The 17,480-nt window shown below is 50.7% G+C and overlaps 1 protein-coding gene across 1 annotated transcript; it reads left to right on the top strand.

Annotated features, from left to right (window-relative positions):
* The first annotated feature begins 9,885 nt into the window (after window positions 1-9,885).
* Window positions 9,886-11,676, top strand: LOC119303796 (protein SODIUM POTASSIUM ROOT DEFECTIVE 2-like). Its single transcript, XM_037580948.1, has 3 exons — window positions 9,886-10,435; window positions 10,909-10,984; window positions 11,060-11,676. The coding sequence occupies exons 1-3, from the start codon at window positions 10,034-10,036 to the stop codon at window positions 11,209-11,211; spliced, it is 630 nt and encodes a 209-aa protein (XP_037436845.1). The 5' UTR covers window positions 9,886-10,033; the 3' UTR covers window positions 11,212-11,676.
* Window positions 11,677-17,480: the final 5,804 nt, after the last annotated feature.

Raw genomic sequence — 17,480 nt, 5'->3', positions numbered from 1 at the left:
TGCTGCTGACCTTTGGAGCTGCTGTTCTTCTTCCCCTTCCCTGTCTTGTTATCATCAGATTCGGGATCCTTGGTACTATCAGAATCAGCAATTTTACCAAAGCGGCCATGAGGGTCCCCATGTCGGTGCAATGACGCTTCATCCGTCCCAATTTCAACTTCAGGGGCCCAAACCGGCAGTTGCCTTCTAGGGTTAATACTGCGGTGTCAGCGTTGATGCGGTCTGAGGAGTGCAACACTTGTGAAACCCGGCGCACCCAATGAGTCATTGACTCTCCTTCCTCCTGGACACATGCAGCTAAGTCCACTATCGACATAGGTTGTTTACATGTATCCTTGAAATTGTTGATAAACCGGGCTCGTAATTGGGCCCATGAACTGATAGAATTAGCGGGCAAGCTTTTTAACCAAGTACGGGCCGTTCCTTCAAGCATCATGGTGAAGTATTTCGCACACGCCGTGTCATCCACATCAAGCATCTTCATGGTCATCTCATAGCTCTCTACCCATGTCTCTGGTGGTTGATCCGCCGTATAATTTGGTACCTTGCATGGGCCTTTGAAATCCTTGGGCAAGCGCACATTGCGTAAAGCGGGGACGAGGCAAGGCACCCCCAAAGAACTAGAAGTAACACCATGTTCGATCGAAATGGTTGGACGAACTAGCGTGAGCTGCCGAGCCTGATGCTGTGCGGCTAATTCGGCCTCCCTACGCGCTCGGGCCCAGTTCACCACTTCTGAGCGTCATCAGCACCACCCGTCGGGTTGTTACAACGGGGTGCTCCGCGTCGTCCATTACTCGACACTGCTGGTTCATCCATATGTCTGCTATAGCTCCGGCTTGGACGGGGGGTCGAATGGATTCGGTCGCGGCTGTACGAGTACGCCTCCTGTTGGGCCAAAGCTATCCTCAGAAGTTCCTTGACCCGTCGCGTCTCTACTGCTTGCGGCAAGTCACCTTCAACTGGAATGGCCTCCAGTCATGCAGCAGCGACAACAAGATTGTCCATTGGGTTGGAGTAGTGACCCGGAGGTGTTAAAACATTCCGAGGTATAACGGTGTTTTGACGAGGCGGGTCCATCTGACGGGGCTGAACCGGTGCACCGGTCCCAGGGGCTTCTGCCCGGTTCCCCTCCAGCGGATTACTGGCTCTTGGTCCTGGAGTGTTGAAAAGGTCTCTGGCCTCGAAAACCGGAGGTAAGCGGGACCGGTGCTTCCTCCTCATGACTTCATGCGACGCGCTCTGATCCAACATAAGCCTGTAGGCCTGTGCGTCTAAAGCGGCCCGCTCTGCGGCCATCCTGGTGTCCTCAGCCGCAAGATCCGTTTTGGCCTGGGTGATTTGTTCCTTTACCTTTGCAATCTCCGCGTTGTGAGCGTCCTGATCTGGCGGATTAACTTCTGCCATAAGCACAACCAACGCATCAAATAGTTCTGATAGAACCTGAGCCGGTGGGCGCACAGGGCCTCCTGCCCCGGCAACCGTTGCCGCTGCTAAACCGGAGATCGTTGCCGCGGCTGTCGAAGAGTGAAGCGCTGCTTGTGTTCTGGTCATGAATATTCCAACCCGGTTAGGCAGATCAGAGGGGTCCGGAATACTGTCGCCATCGGAACAACTCTCAATCCGGCCATCTTGTAGCTGATAAAGAGATTCGGTTTCTCCGGTCGAGGATTCGTCACTGGAATGAATGGCAGTCGCCCTGCAAAGCTCCGATCCATTCTCATAACTCCCTCCATGGATCATTCCCACGAAGGCACGCTTCATGGCCGGTTTAACCCGGGCGGATCGCGTACGTTGAGCCGTCTCGACGAGGTCGGTGCAGATGTCCGGCTCAGGGCCCGGTTCACCGATCTTGCCAATGAAAACGTGAATGCTACCAAAGGGGACCCGGTACCCGTACTCAATTGAGCCGGCCTCGGGGCCCCAGCCTGCGTCGTCGATGTAGAGTTTGCCGCGACGACTCTTAGTCATCCGGCCTACAGCGTAGCCCTCGAGTCCTTCAAAGCGGCCCTCCAAGAACCGGAAACCATCGTGCGATAGCCCCACGGTGGGCGCCAACTGTCGTGGTTTTGTCACGGCAGATGTCCTAGAGAAAGGACTTAGTCGTGGAGCCATCGCTACGGGTTAGCTTGAAGCGGTTAAAGCGGACACAAGGACGCAAGAGAGTTTATACTAGTTCGGCCCCTTCAATGAAGGTAAAAGCCTACGTCTAGTTGTGATGGAATTGATGGGTGTTTTGATGACTAGGGAGCGAATAAGCTTCGCCTATGTCTCGAGTTGTTGTCCGTCCTTGAACCGCCGCCGGGTCGTCCCCTTATATACATGGGTGACGCCCGTCGGTTTACAGAGTCCCGATACCGGCTCATAGATGTGTCCGGTTCGGTCTCCACTATTCCTAACTTATAACACAAGTTACATACCGACGCCGGTTTATAGCTATAGGCCTTAAACTGATTATGGGCCTTTAGCCCTCATCTGCCCTCATGGGCTTTTATCACACTCAACTACTGATGAAGTTAACGCGGCTTGTCCTGGCCGGTTTACGCCCAGTAGTAATATCCCCAACACTCGGTTACCCGGCCAACACCAAGGGCTATAGATGTTATGATCCGGTTTCCCACCGTGTCATCACATCTCGGCACGTTTATTTCGATGAGCTGTGTTTTCCGTTTAAACAGGAACAGCAGGAGGCTTCTTCATCGGCGGTCGGCCCCTCTCTGGCCGACCTTGTCCGCCCCGGCTTCGACACACGGCGCAGGGCGCCCCCTGGGCGCGCGGTGCCCCCTGGACGCGCGGCACCCCCCGGACGCGCGGCGCTCCGTCTCCTGCCCGCGGCTTCACCGGGCCTGCCGGCCTCTGAGCCGGTCTCACTGGCCTCTGCGCCGGTCTCCACGCTAGCCACTGCGCCGGCCTCACCGGCCTTCGAGCCGGCCTCCGAGCCGGCCATCGAGCCGGCCTCTTCGGGTGCCTCGACACCGAGCTTGGCGCCCGCCTCCGAGCCAGCCTCCCTGAGTTCTTCATCACCGGGTTCAGCCCTGGTCTCGCCAGGATCGCCTGCCTCAGTCCCGGTTTCTTCGCCGGGCTTGACGCCGGCCTCTCCACAGCAGGTTGTGTCGCCGGCTTCTTCGCCGTCGGGCTTAGCGCCAGCACCGGTGGTTGCTGTGGTACCACCACCCGTTGGCCCGGTCACTCGGTCATGCCTGGGTGTCCATCGGCCGAGCACTCGCTATCCTCCGGATGAGTACACCTACGTGGCTTCGACATCTTCGTCACCGTCACCCCTGCCGACCTTCGCCCATTCTGCGCTTCGCGACCCCATGTGGTTTGCCGCGATGAAGGAGGAATTTGACGCATTGCAACACAATCACACTTGGCAGCTTGTTCCCCGTCCTCCTCGGGCCAACATCATTACCAGGAAGTGGGTGTTCAAGCACAAGTTTCATCTGGATGGTACTCTTGACCGACACAAGGCTCGTTGGGTCGTTCGGGGTTTTCGTCAACGAGCAGGTGTTGACTTCACCGACACTTTCGCCCCGGTTGTCAAACCCGACACGATTCGGACTGTTCTTCAGCTGGCGGTTTCTCGCTCCTGGCCTGTGCACCAGATGGATGTTTCGAATGCCTTTCTTCATGGTCATCTTGAGGAACAGGTGTTCTCTCAGCAGCCGACTGTGTTCGTCGATGAGTCCTCTTCAGATCATGTGTGCTTGCTCTCTCGGTCCTTGTACGGGCTCAAGCAAGCTCCTCGCGCGTGGTACCAGCGCATCACAGCGTTTCTTACTCAGCTTGGCTTCCGCTCCACTCGCTCTGATGCTTCATTGTTTGTCTACCACCAGGGTGATGCTACTGCTTTCCTGCTGCTCTATGTCGACGACATCATCTTGACAACATGCTCGACTGCCCTTCTTCGACAGCTCACTGATCGTCTTCGTGCTGAGTTTGCCATTAAGGACTTAGGTCCTCTGCACTATTTCCTCGGGATCGAGGTTATTCGTCGAGCAGATGGCTTCTTTCTTCATCAGCGGAAGTATGCTCACGAGCTTCTGGACCGTGCCGGGATGCTTAACTGTAAACTGGCTGCCACACCTGTCGATACAAAGGCCAAGCTTTCTGCCATAGATGGTTCTCCTGCTTCAGATGCTCCGTTCTACAGGTCGATTGTTGGTGCTCTTCAGTACCTCACTCTTACTCGTCCGGAGCTCCAGTACGCTGTGCAACAGGTGTGTCTCCATATGCATGCTCCTCGTGATGCTCACTGGACCGCGGTCAAGCGCATTCTGCGCTATATCCGTGGCACCTTGGATCTTGGATTGTTACTTCAGGCTTCATCCTCTCTGGATATGACGGCTTATTCTGACGCTGATTGGGCCGGCTGCCCTGACACGCGCCGCTCGACCTCTGGTTATTGCGTCTACCTTGGACCATCGCTCATCTCATGGTCGTCCAAGCGGCAGCCCGTTGTTTCCCGCTCCAGTGCAGAAGCGGAATACCGCGCCGTTGCCAACGTCGTCGCCGAGTGTTCCTGGCTTCGTCAGCTTCTACATGAGCTCTTGTCTCCGGTTGACAAGGCCACCATTGTCTACTGTGACAATGTTTCTGCGGTTTACCTCTCCGCCAACCCAGTTCATCATCGACGCACCAAGCACATTGAGATTGATATCCATTTTGTTCAGGAACAGGTAGCTCTTGGTCATATACGCGTGCTCCATGTCCCTACGTCCCAACAATTTGCTGACATCATGACAAAGGGCCTGTCTACTGCGTCTTTCGAGGAGTTCCGATCCAGTCTTTGCGTCGACCATGGTGCCGCTTCGACTGCGGGGGGGGGGGGGGGTGGGGATGTAGATATATATGTGTATTTCTTGTACAACAAGCCCTCCTCCTTCCATGTATAGTTGAGGACGTGGCTACCCTTTGTACTTATATATACGTGCGTATTGCACCCGATCAATATATTGTGAGTTGCATAATCCTCTACACAAGTTTTTATAATAATTAGCATTCTTTAAATGAACCTTTTTTAAATAATAATTGGATATAATCTTGTAAAATGTATGGATTTACAATAAAGAAAAAATAAAGGAAAAAATTAGCGTGATGTCATCACAATGTCAGCATGATGAACATGCTTCGTTACTGGTTCAGCCCATCACCGGCTCTTGTTCGGTATGCTCGAGCGAGGGTGGCTACCAGAATGCATTTAGGGAAGCATAGTTGTGCCCATCTAACCAGACCACCCAAATCGTCCTCGTATGTCCGCCATACCCGCAAACCCCCAAATCGAGCCAATATGTGGGAAGGAAAGAAAAATCCAATGTGAGGCTCCTTGGAGCAGATTATTGACCTGATGCACATTAGGGCATGTACAATGGTTGATAAAATAGTCTTATCTTAAATTCTACATGTAATTTAGAGATGACAAAAAAAATGTCTACAATGAGTCATCTTTAGCCTTATCTTCAATAACTAGCAATTCCTAAAAATATGATGAGACATATAGTGCTAAGAGATCATCTCTTGTCTTATCTTAAATAAGAAAAGACAAGCCTTCTCTTATGAGTTCTCTCTCCTCCACCTCGTCATTTATTCTACGTGACACTTTTAAGATAGCATCATTGTACATGGCCTTACGAGCGAGGCGAGTGCTGTGTGTGTAGGCTCATTTTTAGCGTAGGTACTAGGTAGTACACTGCCACAACTTGACTTGGGAACCTTATAGAACCGGTCTTTCATTAATTGTTTTTTCTGGTTTTTCTTTTCCTGGCTCTAATTTTTTGTTTTATTTCATTCGCCTTTTTCTGTTTCTCTTCTGGTTATTAGTTTTTTTTACCTTTTTATGCTTCTTTTATCTTTATCTTTTCTTCTTTATTTAAAAAATCATGATTTCATAAAAAATGTTCACAATTTTCAGATACGTTTATAAATTTGTGAAATGTTCGCACTTTAAAATTTCGTCTGGACTTTCAAAAAATGTATCCATTTTAGAAAAGTATAGATCAAAAGAATGTTTCCTTTTTGCCATGTTCTGAGCAGAGTTTCAAAAAATGTTACCATCTTCAAAAATTGTTTGGGTTTTTAAAAGTTGTGCATGTATATTGAAAGTTATCCGTTCTCTCGAATAAATGTTTATGTTTTTAAAAAAGTTTCAAATTTATCAAAAAAAACGTATTTATAAAGTAGTTCAGGATTTGAAAAAAAAAATCATGTTTAGAAAAAGTGTTGAACATGTTTGAAATTTTGATAAAATGTTCAGAATTACCAAAGTTCTTGAAATGGCCAACCTATGCTTCAAAGTTCTTATGTTCCTTCCTCTTAACCCTGAAGATGATCCATTTGAGCTCTTCTTTAAAGTTTTTCTTGCAAGCATAAAGATCGGGAGTTGTGCCTTTGAAAATATAATCATGCTTGGTTGTATAGATGGCCCATGAGGCAAGAACAGCAATTTCAAGTGCAAACGGAATTGCTAGAAGTTTCTTGATGTGAGCAACTTCATCTTGAATCCATGAGTGGGTAGGAGTCCGGGTTGGACATTTGTAAGACCAACCCAGAAACAAATGATCCCTTATTTCAAGCACCTGCATATCACACGTGACACGTGACACGTGACACAAGTGTAGTCCTTAATGAGGAAATTCTTTCTTTTGAAGCATGGCCCTGGTATTCAGCATGTCGTACTTAAACCAGATGAACATTTTATGTTTTAGCTGACAACAAGTTGACCATATCCATCTAAGGACGGGAAGGACCTCATGATTTGGAGTGAGCAACTGATATACTAATTGTTTGGACGTAGTTTGCCACTCAATATGGACTTCAGTTGGGCCGCGGACACAGTGTTTGTTTTCCCATAAACCTAAAGCAACCCAAGGGCTTTGCGGGAGTCCGTACCGTCGCCATGTAGGACACGACACCCCCGGCCCATCCAAAAAAGGTGGAGCCCGTGCAGTTAGAGCGATCTGCACCGTCTTCACGCCAAAACCCCACTTTCTCCATGCTCCCCGCTCTGATCGTCGTCGTCCTCCACCCCAGTTGGCGCACTTTTTGCTTCAGTCGCCACATGGACCCGTACGAAGAACTGTCGGACCGGCGGAGATGGAGAATCTAGAGAAGGTGGTCGCAAGCAAGATGAACTCAATGACACAACAAGCCCGTCGCCTGAAAGTGAAGGGAAAGGATGGGGCGGTTGGCGGGGTTGGAGACGGGGAGCAGGACTAAGGCAGGGCCGGACACGAGGGGCGTCGTCGCTGTTGTCGTCCATCTACACGCCACCCTGGCCGCATCAATATAAGCCGCCCTATTTCTACACCGCGAAGCAGCTCGACCGGCAAGGGCAGTCCCCGGCATCCGCCGTCGAGTGTGTGTCATATAACGTCGACGTTGACACAACATCGCGCCAGTTCCCGACTCGGCATCGCCTCAGCTTGTCTGGCCGGGGACACCGGGCATGGAGCAGCTCAGTGCCTCAACTGAGCGAGACGATGTATGACGATGCAGGCAAGGAGCCGATCAATGACAAAGGCGAAGGCTACTTCGAGGATGGACAAGTGGATGACTCGGAGCCAGTAGGCTGGTTCTTTTGTAATCTAGCGCGTGTATAAACTATAAACATCCAACTCTTCTTGGTTTGTGACCGGGTGTTATAAACACCACACTGTAATTTGCTCGCATTGTTATGCATTTGAAATGAAATTGACTGGACCTGACGGATGTTTAGGGGATGCGGTTGGATGTCCAGATTCCGTAGGCGTGTCCATGGACCAGCCCGCGGACAAACATTGTGTATGGTTTAGTGGTCCAAGTTGAAGATGCCCTAATATATTGTTTCAAAGTAAAATATATAAGACGATAGATTCCCAAAACGTTAAACCCATGTTTCCTATAAACAGTAACCCCATGTTCCCTGTAAATCTAATTTATAATATGGTGGTTTTCTGCAATTAACTCCGACCTTTTGGGTCGGATTGTTTTGACTAATCAATGACCGGGCCGTCCGCTCGGGTGTTTAGAGGGGGTTTGGGGAGCCCGCGTGTAGATGCTCTAATGTTGTTTTGAAGTACTATAAGACAATAGATTCACAAGGATAGCATGGCAGGGTTATGTCCTCTTCTTACCAAGAACGCTGCTACACAAACGACAAACGGTGGACGATTTGCAGACGATGTAGCACATCAAGCCGCTCATGTGTAAAGCAAAACTAAACAACACCGTTCGATCCAACATCGTCCAGTGTTCGGCCGGAGTACTGTCGTCTGTATAGTAGTTTCGTCTTACCAAAGCACCATACATGCATGCTTACTTGTTAGTTAATGACGTGACTGCATCGGCGATTGTATATCGATTAGCGCCTCTGATACCTACTTTTGGGCCAGACAGCAGTCGGCCCCGCGCCTGCATTGTTTTCCATGTGCAAACGACGGGCGCACGCTCGGACCGTGGTCACGTGCACGCACGCCCATGCCTGCTCGGCTCCTCCTGCTGCCCGCTGACACACGCAACGGCTCGATCTATCCATCGATAACCCTTCCCTGGCCGACCGGCGACGGGCGATGGGCCTCCTCGTGCGCGCGCGCGTGGTGTGTCTTGCCTGCCATGCCGTTGCCCGGCGTGTCCCCGGCCCCCAACGGCATCATCTGGACCGGGCCGCGCGATCGCCGGACCGAGCCACCGCGGTGCGGATGCGGAATCCGTGATGCCGACGCGCGCCCACTGTGGCTGCACCTGCACCAGGGTTTAAACTTTAAAGCGATCGGAAGGCGGGTAAACCAAAACTTGGAAGGAGAACCCGATTCTGCTTCTGGATCATGGATCATGGACCGCGCCGCCACCGCCACCGCCACCGCCACCGCAGGAGAAAGGGGAATCGCGATTCTTCTTCTTCTTCTTCTTTGGATCGACGACGTTGCCCTCCTCCGCTCCGGCCGGCTGCATGATTTCCAGTTCCTTCGTTTCCAACAAGACGTAGCTATCCAAGCAACGACGGCAGGGTGAAAAGAGCCCGTACGTTCTGCCTGAGCTTTTCTCTCCGCCACTATTCCCAAAAGAGTTCCCCGTTCTTGAATATCCGGTCGCAGTTTCCCACTGTCACTCTTCATTTTCAGCGTTAAGAAAACGAAACGTGTCGATGCACGGACACCCAGTGGTTGTCTTTGTTGGTGCAATCAAGATTCCAGTTTCGTGAGAGACATGTTCATCAAGGCAATCAGCCAATTAACCCTCAAAAATAAAGGCAATCAGCCAATCATACACGCGCGCGAGCAGACACACACACAGGAGGACCATTCGTCCCAACATTTTCCTTTTTGGATCTACGAGCATTAACCCCTTGAATTATTCCTGACCGTGATGTTATAGCAACGTTCCCTCCCTTCCTAATTATTTCCCCTGAAAAGAAAAGACGGAATACCTGCACACTTTCTGAACTGTTCATGAAAGAACAAGACGGACGTAGTATCTTTATGCAATTATTATATAAATGAAAGATAGCAAATCAAATGAGGTTCTGATCAAGCAGTAGTACGTATAATCTGCACCCGTTTGGCAGTGCAGCCTCATCTCACTTTCGATGGGAATTACCACAACGGAGCAAGTCATTTAAACGCATTATTGGGTCAATAATTCGGTGCTGCTCGTTACATCAGTCTCGAGCTCTCTCAACCGCCGTATTAACTCCTCGATGGCGGTACGGCATTCCGTGGTGGAAATGCGGACGCCACTGCTGCATGCAGAGAGAAGCAGTAGGACTGAAGCTTGTGACCCATTTTCTGAAGCTTGTGAGCCATGAACAGGGCAATCGTGGCCGAAAGCCTGAGCCACGCTCACGACTTTCTCACCGCGCAATAAAACTCCGGAGCAGAGCTACTCTACCATGTGAGGAGCTCAGGAGCAGCGTGGCAGAGCCTCCTATAAAAGTGTTTCCCCTTGCACCACCGCTGCACACTGCACTGCGCCACCACCGTATCCAAAATAGCTCAGCTCAGCGCTGCTTGCCACTGAACTCGGCTGGACTGGTGACACAGTTGTAGAGCACCACGCCATGGCTCCCCTGCTCTTCAAGGACATGAGGAGCCTCTCGTGCTCGTCGCCGGCGTCCACCGCCATATGCCCTAGCCTGGAGCGCCAGCCCATCTTCCGCCCCCAGAAGGCCGGCGCCAGCCCGCTCTTCCAGGTCCCCGCCGAGCCCAGAGCCCACAGGCAGGACGGCAGGAAAGGGCAGCAGCAGCACCACCACCACCGGGCTGGCGTTGCCAATGGCGAGCTCGCCAGCCCGGCCGGGTCGACAAGGTTCCTGCTCAGCGGCTGTGCCGCCGTCGACGAGATCCAGGAGGTCGCCACGGTTGCGGCGGCGCCTCCGGCTGCTGCCCCGGGTGGTGATGTCAGAAGGGAGGAGCCGGCTGCTGCTGATGTGAAGAACACCAACACCAGCACGCAGGAGCAGGTGAGGATACTATGCAGTTCTGTTGTGAATCATTGCTGATTATTTGCCGTACTACTTGGGTTCTGAAGATTTGATCCCACTCGTCTTGATACCTCAATCAAAAGAAAAAGAGAAGAGAGAGGAATATACAGAGTAGGTAGAGATGGTGCAATCATCAGTAATCATATCAGTGTTAGACCCAGAGAGTGGTACTTAATTTTATTCGGCGATTTCATTTGGATATCTGAACTTTAAGCCAAAGATGCGGAAATACAATGATGACAAGTAGTACATACAGTATCTTTTGTGTGGAATGATTGATTAATTTGTTGTACACGTATTCCAAAACAGATTGATGTGTGCGTATCCGTATGGATTCTACTCTACTTGCAGTTTGCTTCCAGAGCTCCATCTTTGCCTCGTTTGATTCAGAGTGTGGTTGCTCTGAAGCAATTAAGCTCTCTCCTAAATTGGTTTGCCGGTCGTCGTTGCAGGTGGTGGTGCTGAAGGTGTCCCTGCACTGCAAAGCGTGCGCCGGCAAGGTGAAGAAGCACCTCGCCAAGATGGAAGGTAAGTGAGCACCAAGAGACATCTCTGAAACTTTTTCTTCAGAGCACAGTAACCAAGCTGCGTCTGTTTCTGAAGGTGTTCGGACGTTCAGCATCGACTTCGCGGCCAAGAAGGTGACGGTGGTGGGCGACGTGACCCCGCTCGGCGTGCTCGCCAGCGTCTCCAAGGTCAAGAACGCGCAGATCTGGGCGGCGGCGCCGCCGCCGCAGCCCGCCATGGCCGCCTAGCTCGCCGACGAGACCAAGAAGAAGCCTAGGATTCCAACGGGTCCTGGCTCATGGTAGGTAGGGAGCTGTGTGTGTACTACGTGAGCGTGAGCAGCTCGGCACGGACGTCCGTACGCGCGTGGGGGTCACCCACCGGGGCACGCAGGCAGCCGCTGACGAGGGCCAGGCCGGCACGGTGGACCAGCGGCGAGCGGGCGCGCCACTGTGCGTGACACGCGTGCACATGCATGGCGTTCGTCGTGGGGCGCTCCCCAACGGGCAGAAGCTGCCGTGCTGTGGATCTGTGTTCGTGTTGGTGTTCGTCTCGTGATGTGTTTGTTTGGTTGTGTTCGGCGCGTGGTGTTTCTTCTCTTGTCATGAGACTCGGAGCGTGTGTATGGCTCTGTTCGTTTCATCTTCTCTGCTGTAATATATGAGCGTTTCATGTGCAGACGTGCTGCTTTACAAATTGTGGACTTGCGATCTCGAAGTGATGTTCGGCAAACACAACACACAACTTGAAGCTCTTTAGAGCAACTCTAACGCGCCGATTCATTTTGTCCGCACGCGTCCGTTTGTCTCGCGGCGGATAGAAAAGTCGGCCCAACGCGTCGTCTTAAATGGACGCGCGTCCGTTTTTCGTCCGCCTACTGACCCATTCTCGGCCCAATTTTGAGCCTCATTTGCATCGATGCGAACACAAAACAGATGCGAGCGACGCCCGCCTACTCCTCCCCCTGGCCCGCGAGTCGATGGCACATTAGCCATCCTCTCTCATTCCAACAGCAAACCCTCGCCCGCCTTCTTCTTCTTCGCCGCCGCCGCCCATTTTCCGGCGCCTCTGCCAGCTGCCGGTGCCGCAACATTCCCCCTGCCCCCCACGCCGCCACCTCCCACGCCACCGCCACCGCCGTCTTGTCGCCGGGGATCCGAAAGCTTCCCACCCCCACATCCCCGACACAACCGCAACCAAGAAGCCGCCCCGCCAGCTCCTTCATCCTGACACCGGCACGCTCGTCGGACACCGCCAGGGCAGCCAGTTGGTCCGAGGGCGTGACTCCCTTCACTGGTCGGCTCTTTCTCGATGCACGCAAACTGTTCGACAGTTTTGCCAAGGTACAAAATGGACTCCGCCGACGAGTTCTCTTTTTCACAATTTTCTTTGCACTCCGACGATTCCTCGTCCGATGATGAGGAGGAGATCTTGGCTGCCATGTTGGTCCATCACCAACGATTGTTCCATGACTCCATTCCGTGACAATATTCAAAAAATAGAAATAAACAACACATTGTCCTTTAAAAAATGTGGTTTGAATTTACTACATAAGTTTTGGCAAGGCATACGTATAAATTGCATGATCGAAATATTGTATCTTAATATTTACATGCGTATGTTCCATATCCTTAGTGTGGTAGAAAAATATAGTATTTTGTTTTCTTGACCGCCATCCTACAGGCCTGCTAGCGCCACCTCTAGTTCTTAGGGCATGTTCTGATCTCCTCCCACTCTAAACTTCTGAAAAATTCGAATCGAAGCAGGGCCGAACGGAATAGCTTCTCGAAGCTGCAATCCAGGAAGCCACGATGGGCTGCAGTTCATTTTTTTGAAGCGACCGATTCCCAGCTTCACGTATTTGTGAATCGGAAGCTGCAGTTATTTACGGCCGGATTGCCACCGCCAAGAAAAACGGTTCGCTCCTCACCTCCAACTCGCTCCATCCCGCAGAAACCCCCTCGCTCACAACTCCCCTTCCCCTCGTTCTCCTCTGCAGCCCTAGCGCCGCCATTCCCGCCGCCACGCCCGCAGCCCCCGTCGCCGGCCAAATCGCTCCCTGTGACTACAGATCCGGCCGCCCCAGTCTATTTCCCGCCGGATTCCATCTTCGCCGCCGTCCGATGCGCCTGCTGCAAGGAGCTGCGCCCCCATGTCTCAGAGGAGCTACACCCCGACGCCATTGATGCCCGAGCGACGCTCCTAAGCTAGGAGCTGCACCAGGACGACCACGCCCAGCCCGTTTCTCTCTTTTTTTGGCATGTTTGTGTTGACGCTCAAAATTGGCACAGTCATAAAATTAGCATAGGTTATATCAAGAACAATTCAAACTTATGATTGAAAGTCACCTTGGAATGTCTCTCTTCGAGAAGATCAAGATGGATATCAAGATAGTCTAAAACGGAGCTCGGACTCAAAAGTTATGACAAGTTCAGAGATGCTCATGTTGACACCAGAGTAAAGAAAGGCATAAAACTCAATCAAGATGGCCTCTGGTGGAATCTGTTTCAACATGAAAGTTGTGCGTCTCGTCGAAACGATTGATTTTGATATAAAATCATCTCAATCCGAGTTCGTATGCAAAAGTTAGAGCTATCTGTATGCAGCCCTGTCAAGAGGCGAAATATGACGCGGAAAGCTTGCCGCCGTGAACAGTAACCTTGCCGGGGAAAGCTTGCCGCCGTGAACAGTAACCTTGCCGGGGGAGAGCTTGCCGCCGTGAACAGTAACCTTGCCGGGGGAGAGCTTGCCGCCGTGAACAGTAACCTTGTTGGAAATATGCCCTAGAGGCAATAATAAATTGATTATTATTATATTTCCTTGTTCATGATAATCGTTTATTATCCATGCTAGAATTGTATTGATAGGAAACTCAGATACATGTGTGGATACATAGACAACACCATGTCCCTAGTAAGCCTCTAGTTGACTAGCTCGTTAATCAATAGATGGTTACGGTTTCCTGACCATGGACATTGGATGTCGTTGATAACGGGATCACATCATTAGGAGAATGATGTGATGGACAAGACCCAATCCTAAGCCTAGCACAAGATCATGTAGTTCGTATGCTAAAGCTTTTCTAATGTCAAGTATCATTTCCTTAGACCATGAGATTGTGCAACTCCCGGATACCGTAGGAGTGCTTTGGGTGTGCCAAACGTCACAACGTAACTGGGTGGCTATAAAGGTACACTACGGGTATCTCTGAAAGTGTCTGTTGGGTTGGCACGAATCGAGATTGGGATTTTGTCACTCCGTGTAAACGGAGAGGTATCTCTGGGCCCACTCGGTAGGACATCATCATAATGTGCACAATGTGACCAAGGGGTTGAGCACGGGATGATGTGTTAAGGAACGAGTAAAGAGACTTTCCGGTAACGAGATTGAACAAGGTATCGGTATACCGACGATCGAATCTCGGGCAAGTACCATACCGCTAGACAAAGGGAATTGTATACGGGATCGATTGAGTCCTTGACATCGTGGTTCATCCGATGAGATCATCGTGGAACATGTGGGAGCCAACATGGGTATCCAGATCCCGCTGTTGGTTATTGACCGGAGAACATCTCGGTCATGACTACATGTCTCCCGAACCCGTAGGGTCTACACACTTAAGGTTCGATGACGCTAGGGTTATAAAGGAAGCTTGTATGTGGTTACCGAATGTTGTTCGGAGTCTCGGATGAGATCCCGGACGTCACGAGGAGTTCCGGAATGGTCCGGAGGTAAAGATTTATATATAGGAAGTCCTGTTTCGGCCATCGGGACAAGTTTCGGGGTCATCGGTATTGTACCGGGACCACCGGAAGGGTCCCGGGGGCCCACCGGGTGGGGCCACCTGCCCCGGGGGGGCACATGGGCTGTAGGGGGTGCGCCTTGGCCTACATGGGCCAAGGGAACCAGCCCCTAGAGGCCCATGCGCCAAGATATAGGAAAAAGGGGAGAGTCCTAAAGGGGGAAGGCACCTCCGAGGTGCCTTGGGGAGGATGGACTCCTCCCCCCCTCTTAGCCGCACCCCTTCCTTGGAGGAAGGGGCAAGGCTGCGCCTCCCCCCTCTCCCCTGCCCCTATATATAGTGGAGGGGAGGGAGGGCATCCATACCTGAGCCCTTGGCGCCTCCCTCCCTCCCGTGACACCTCCTCCTCTCCCGTAGGTGCTTGGCGAAGCCCTGCAGGATTGCCACGCTCCTCCATCACCACCACGCCGTTGTGCTGCTGCTGGATGGAGTCTTCCTCAACCTCTCCCTCTCTCCTTGCTGGATCAAGGCGTGGGAGACGTCGTCGAGCTGTACGTGTGTTGAACGCGGAGGTGCTGTCCGTTCGGCACTAGGATCATCGGTGATCTGAATCACGACGAGTACGACTCCATCAACCCCGTTCACTTGAACGCTTCCGCTTAGCGATCTACAAGGGTATGTAGATGCACTCTCTTTCTACTCGTTGCTGGTCTCTCCATAGATAGATCTTGGTGATTCGTAGGGAAAATTTTTGAATTTCTGCTACGTTCCCCAACAGTGGCATCATGAGCTAGGTCTATTGCGTAGATTCTTTGCACGAGTAGAACACAAAGTAGTTGTGGGCGTCGATATTATTCAATATGCTTGCCGTTACTAGTCTTATCTTGATTTGGCGGCATCGTGGGATGAAGCGGCCCGGACCAACCTTACACGTACGCTTACGTGAGACCGGTTCCACCGACAAACATGCACTAGTTGCATAAGGTGGCTGGCGGGTGTCTGTCTCTCCCACTTTAGTCGGATCGGATTCGATGAAAAGGGTCCTTATGAAGGGTAAATAGCAATTGGCATATCACGTTGTGGTTCATGCGTAGGTAAGAAACGTTCTTGCTAGAAACCCATAGCAGCCACGTAAAACATGCAAACAACAATTAGAGGACGTCTAACTTGTTTTTGCAGGGTATGCTATGTGATGTGATATGGCCAAAGGATGTGATGAATGATATATGTGATGTATGAGATTGATCATGTTCTTGTAATAGGAATCACGACTTGCATGTCGATGAGTATGACAACCGGCAGGAGCCATAGGAGTTGTCTTTATTTATTTGTGACCTGCGTGTCAACTTAAACGTCATGTAATTACTTTACTTTATTGCTAACCGTTAGCCATAGTAGTAGAAGTAATAGTTGGCGAGGCAACTTCATGAAGACACGATGATGGAGATCATGATGATGGAGATCATGGTGTCATGCCGGTGACGATGATGATCATGGAGCCCCGAAGATAGGAGATCAAAAGGAGCAAAGTGATGATGGCCATATCATGTCACTATTTGATTGCATGTGATGTTTATCATGTTTATACATCTTATTTGCTTAGAACGACGGTAGTAAATAAGATGATCCCTTACAACAATTTCAAGAAGTGTTCTCCCCTAACTGTGCACCGTTGCGACAGTTCGCTGTTTCAAAACATCACGTGATGATCGGGTGTTTTATTCAGACGTTCAAATACAACGGGTGTTGACGAGCCTAGCATGTACAGACATGGCCTCGGAACACACGCGAAACACTTAGGGTTAACTTGACGAGCCTAGCATGTACAGACATGGCCTCGGAACACGGAGACCGAAAGGTCGAGCATGAGTCGTATAGAAGATACGATCAACATGAAGATGTTCACCGATGATGACTAGTCCGTCTCAAGTGATGATCGGACACGGCCTAGTTTGACTCGGATCATGTAATCACTTAGATGACTAGAGGGATGTCTATCTGAGTGGGAGTTCATAAGATGAACTTAATTATCCTGAACATAGTCAAAAGGTTTTTGCAAATTATGTCGTAGCTCACGCTATAGTTCTATTGTTTAGATATGTTCCTAGAGAAAAAATTAGTTGAAAGTTGATAGTAGCAATTATGCGGACTAGGTCCGTAAACTGAGGATTGTCCTCATTGCTTCATAGAAGGCTTATGTCCTTAATGCACTGCTCAGTGTGCTGAACCTCGAACGTTGTCTGTGGTTGTTGCGAACATCTGACATACACATTTTGATAACTACGTGATAGTTCAGTTAAACGGTTTAGAGTTGAGGCACCAAAGACGTTTTTCGAAATGTCGCGGAACATATGAGATGTTTCGAGGGCTGAAATTGGGATTTCAGGCTCGTGCCCACGTCAAGAGGTAAGAGACCTCCGACGATTTTCTTAACCTGCAAACTAAGGAGAAAAGCTCAATTGTTGAGCTTGTGCTCAGATTGTCTGAGTACAACAATCATTTGAATCGAGTGGGAGTTGATCTTCCAGATAAGACAGTGATGGTTCTCCAAAGTCATTGCCACCAAGCTGTTAGAGCTTCGTGATGAACTATAACATATCAGGGATAGATATGATGATCCTTGAGGTATTCGCGATGTTTGACACCGCGAAAGTAGAAATCAAGAAGGAGCATCAATTGTTGATGGTTGGTGAAACCACTAGTTTCAAGAAGGGCAAGGGCAAGAAGGGATACTTCATGAAACGGCAAATCAGCTGCTGCTCTAGTGAAGAAACC

The sequence above is a fragment of the Triticum dicoccoides genome, chromosome 5A, assembly GCF_002162155.2.
Source record: "Triticum dicoccoides isolate Atlit2015 ecotype Zavitan chromosome 5A, WEW_v2.0, whole genome shotgun sequence".
Lineage (NCBI taxonomy): Eukaryota > Viridiplantae > Streptophyta > Magnoliopsida > Poales > Poaceae > Triticum > Triticum dicoccoides.
Note: the sequence above shows the minus strand (reverse complement) of the source record. Positions and strands in the feature narration are given on the sequence as shown.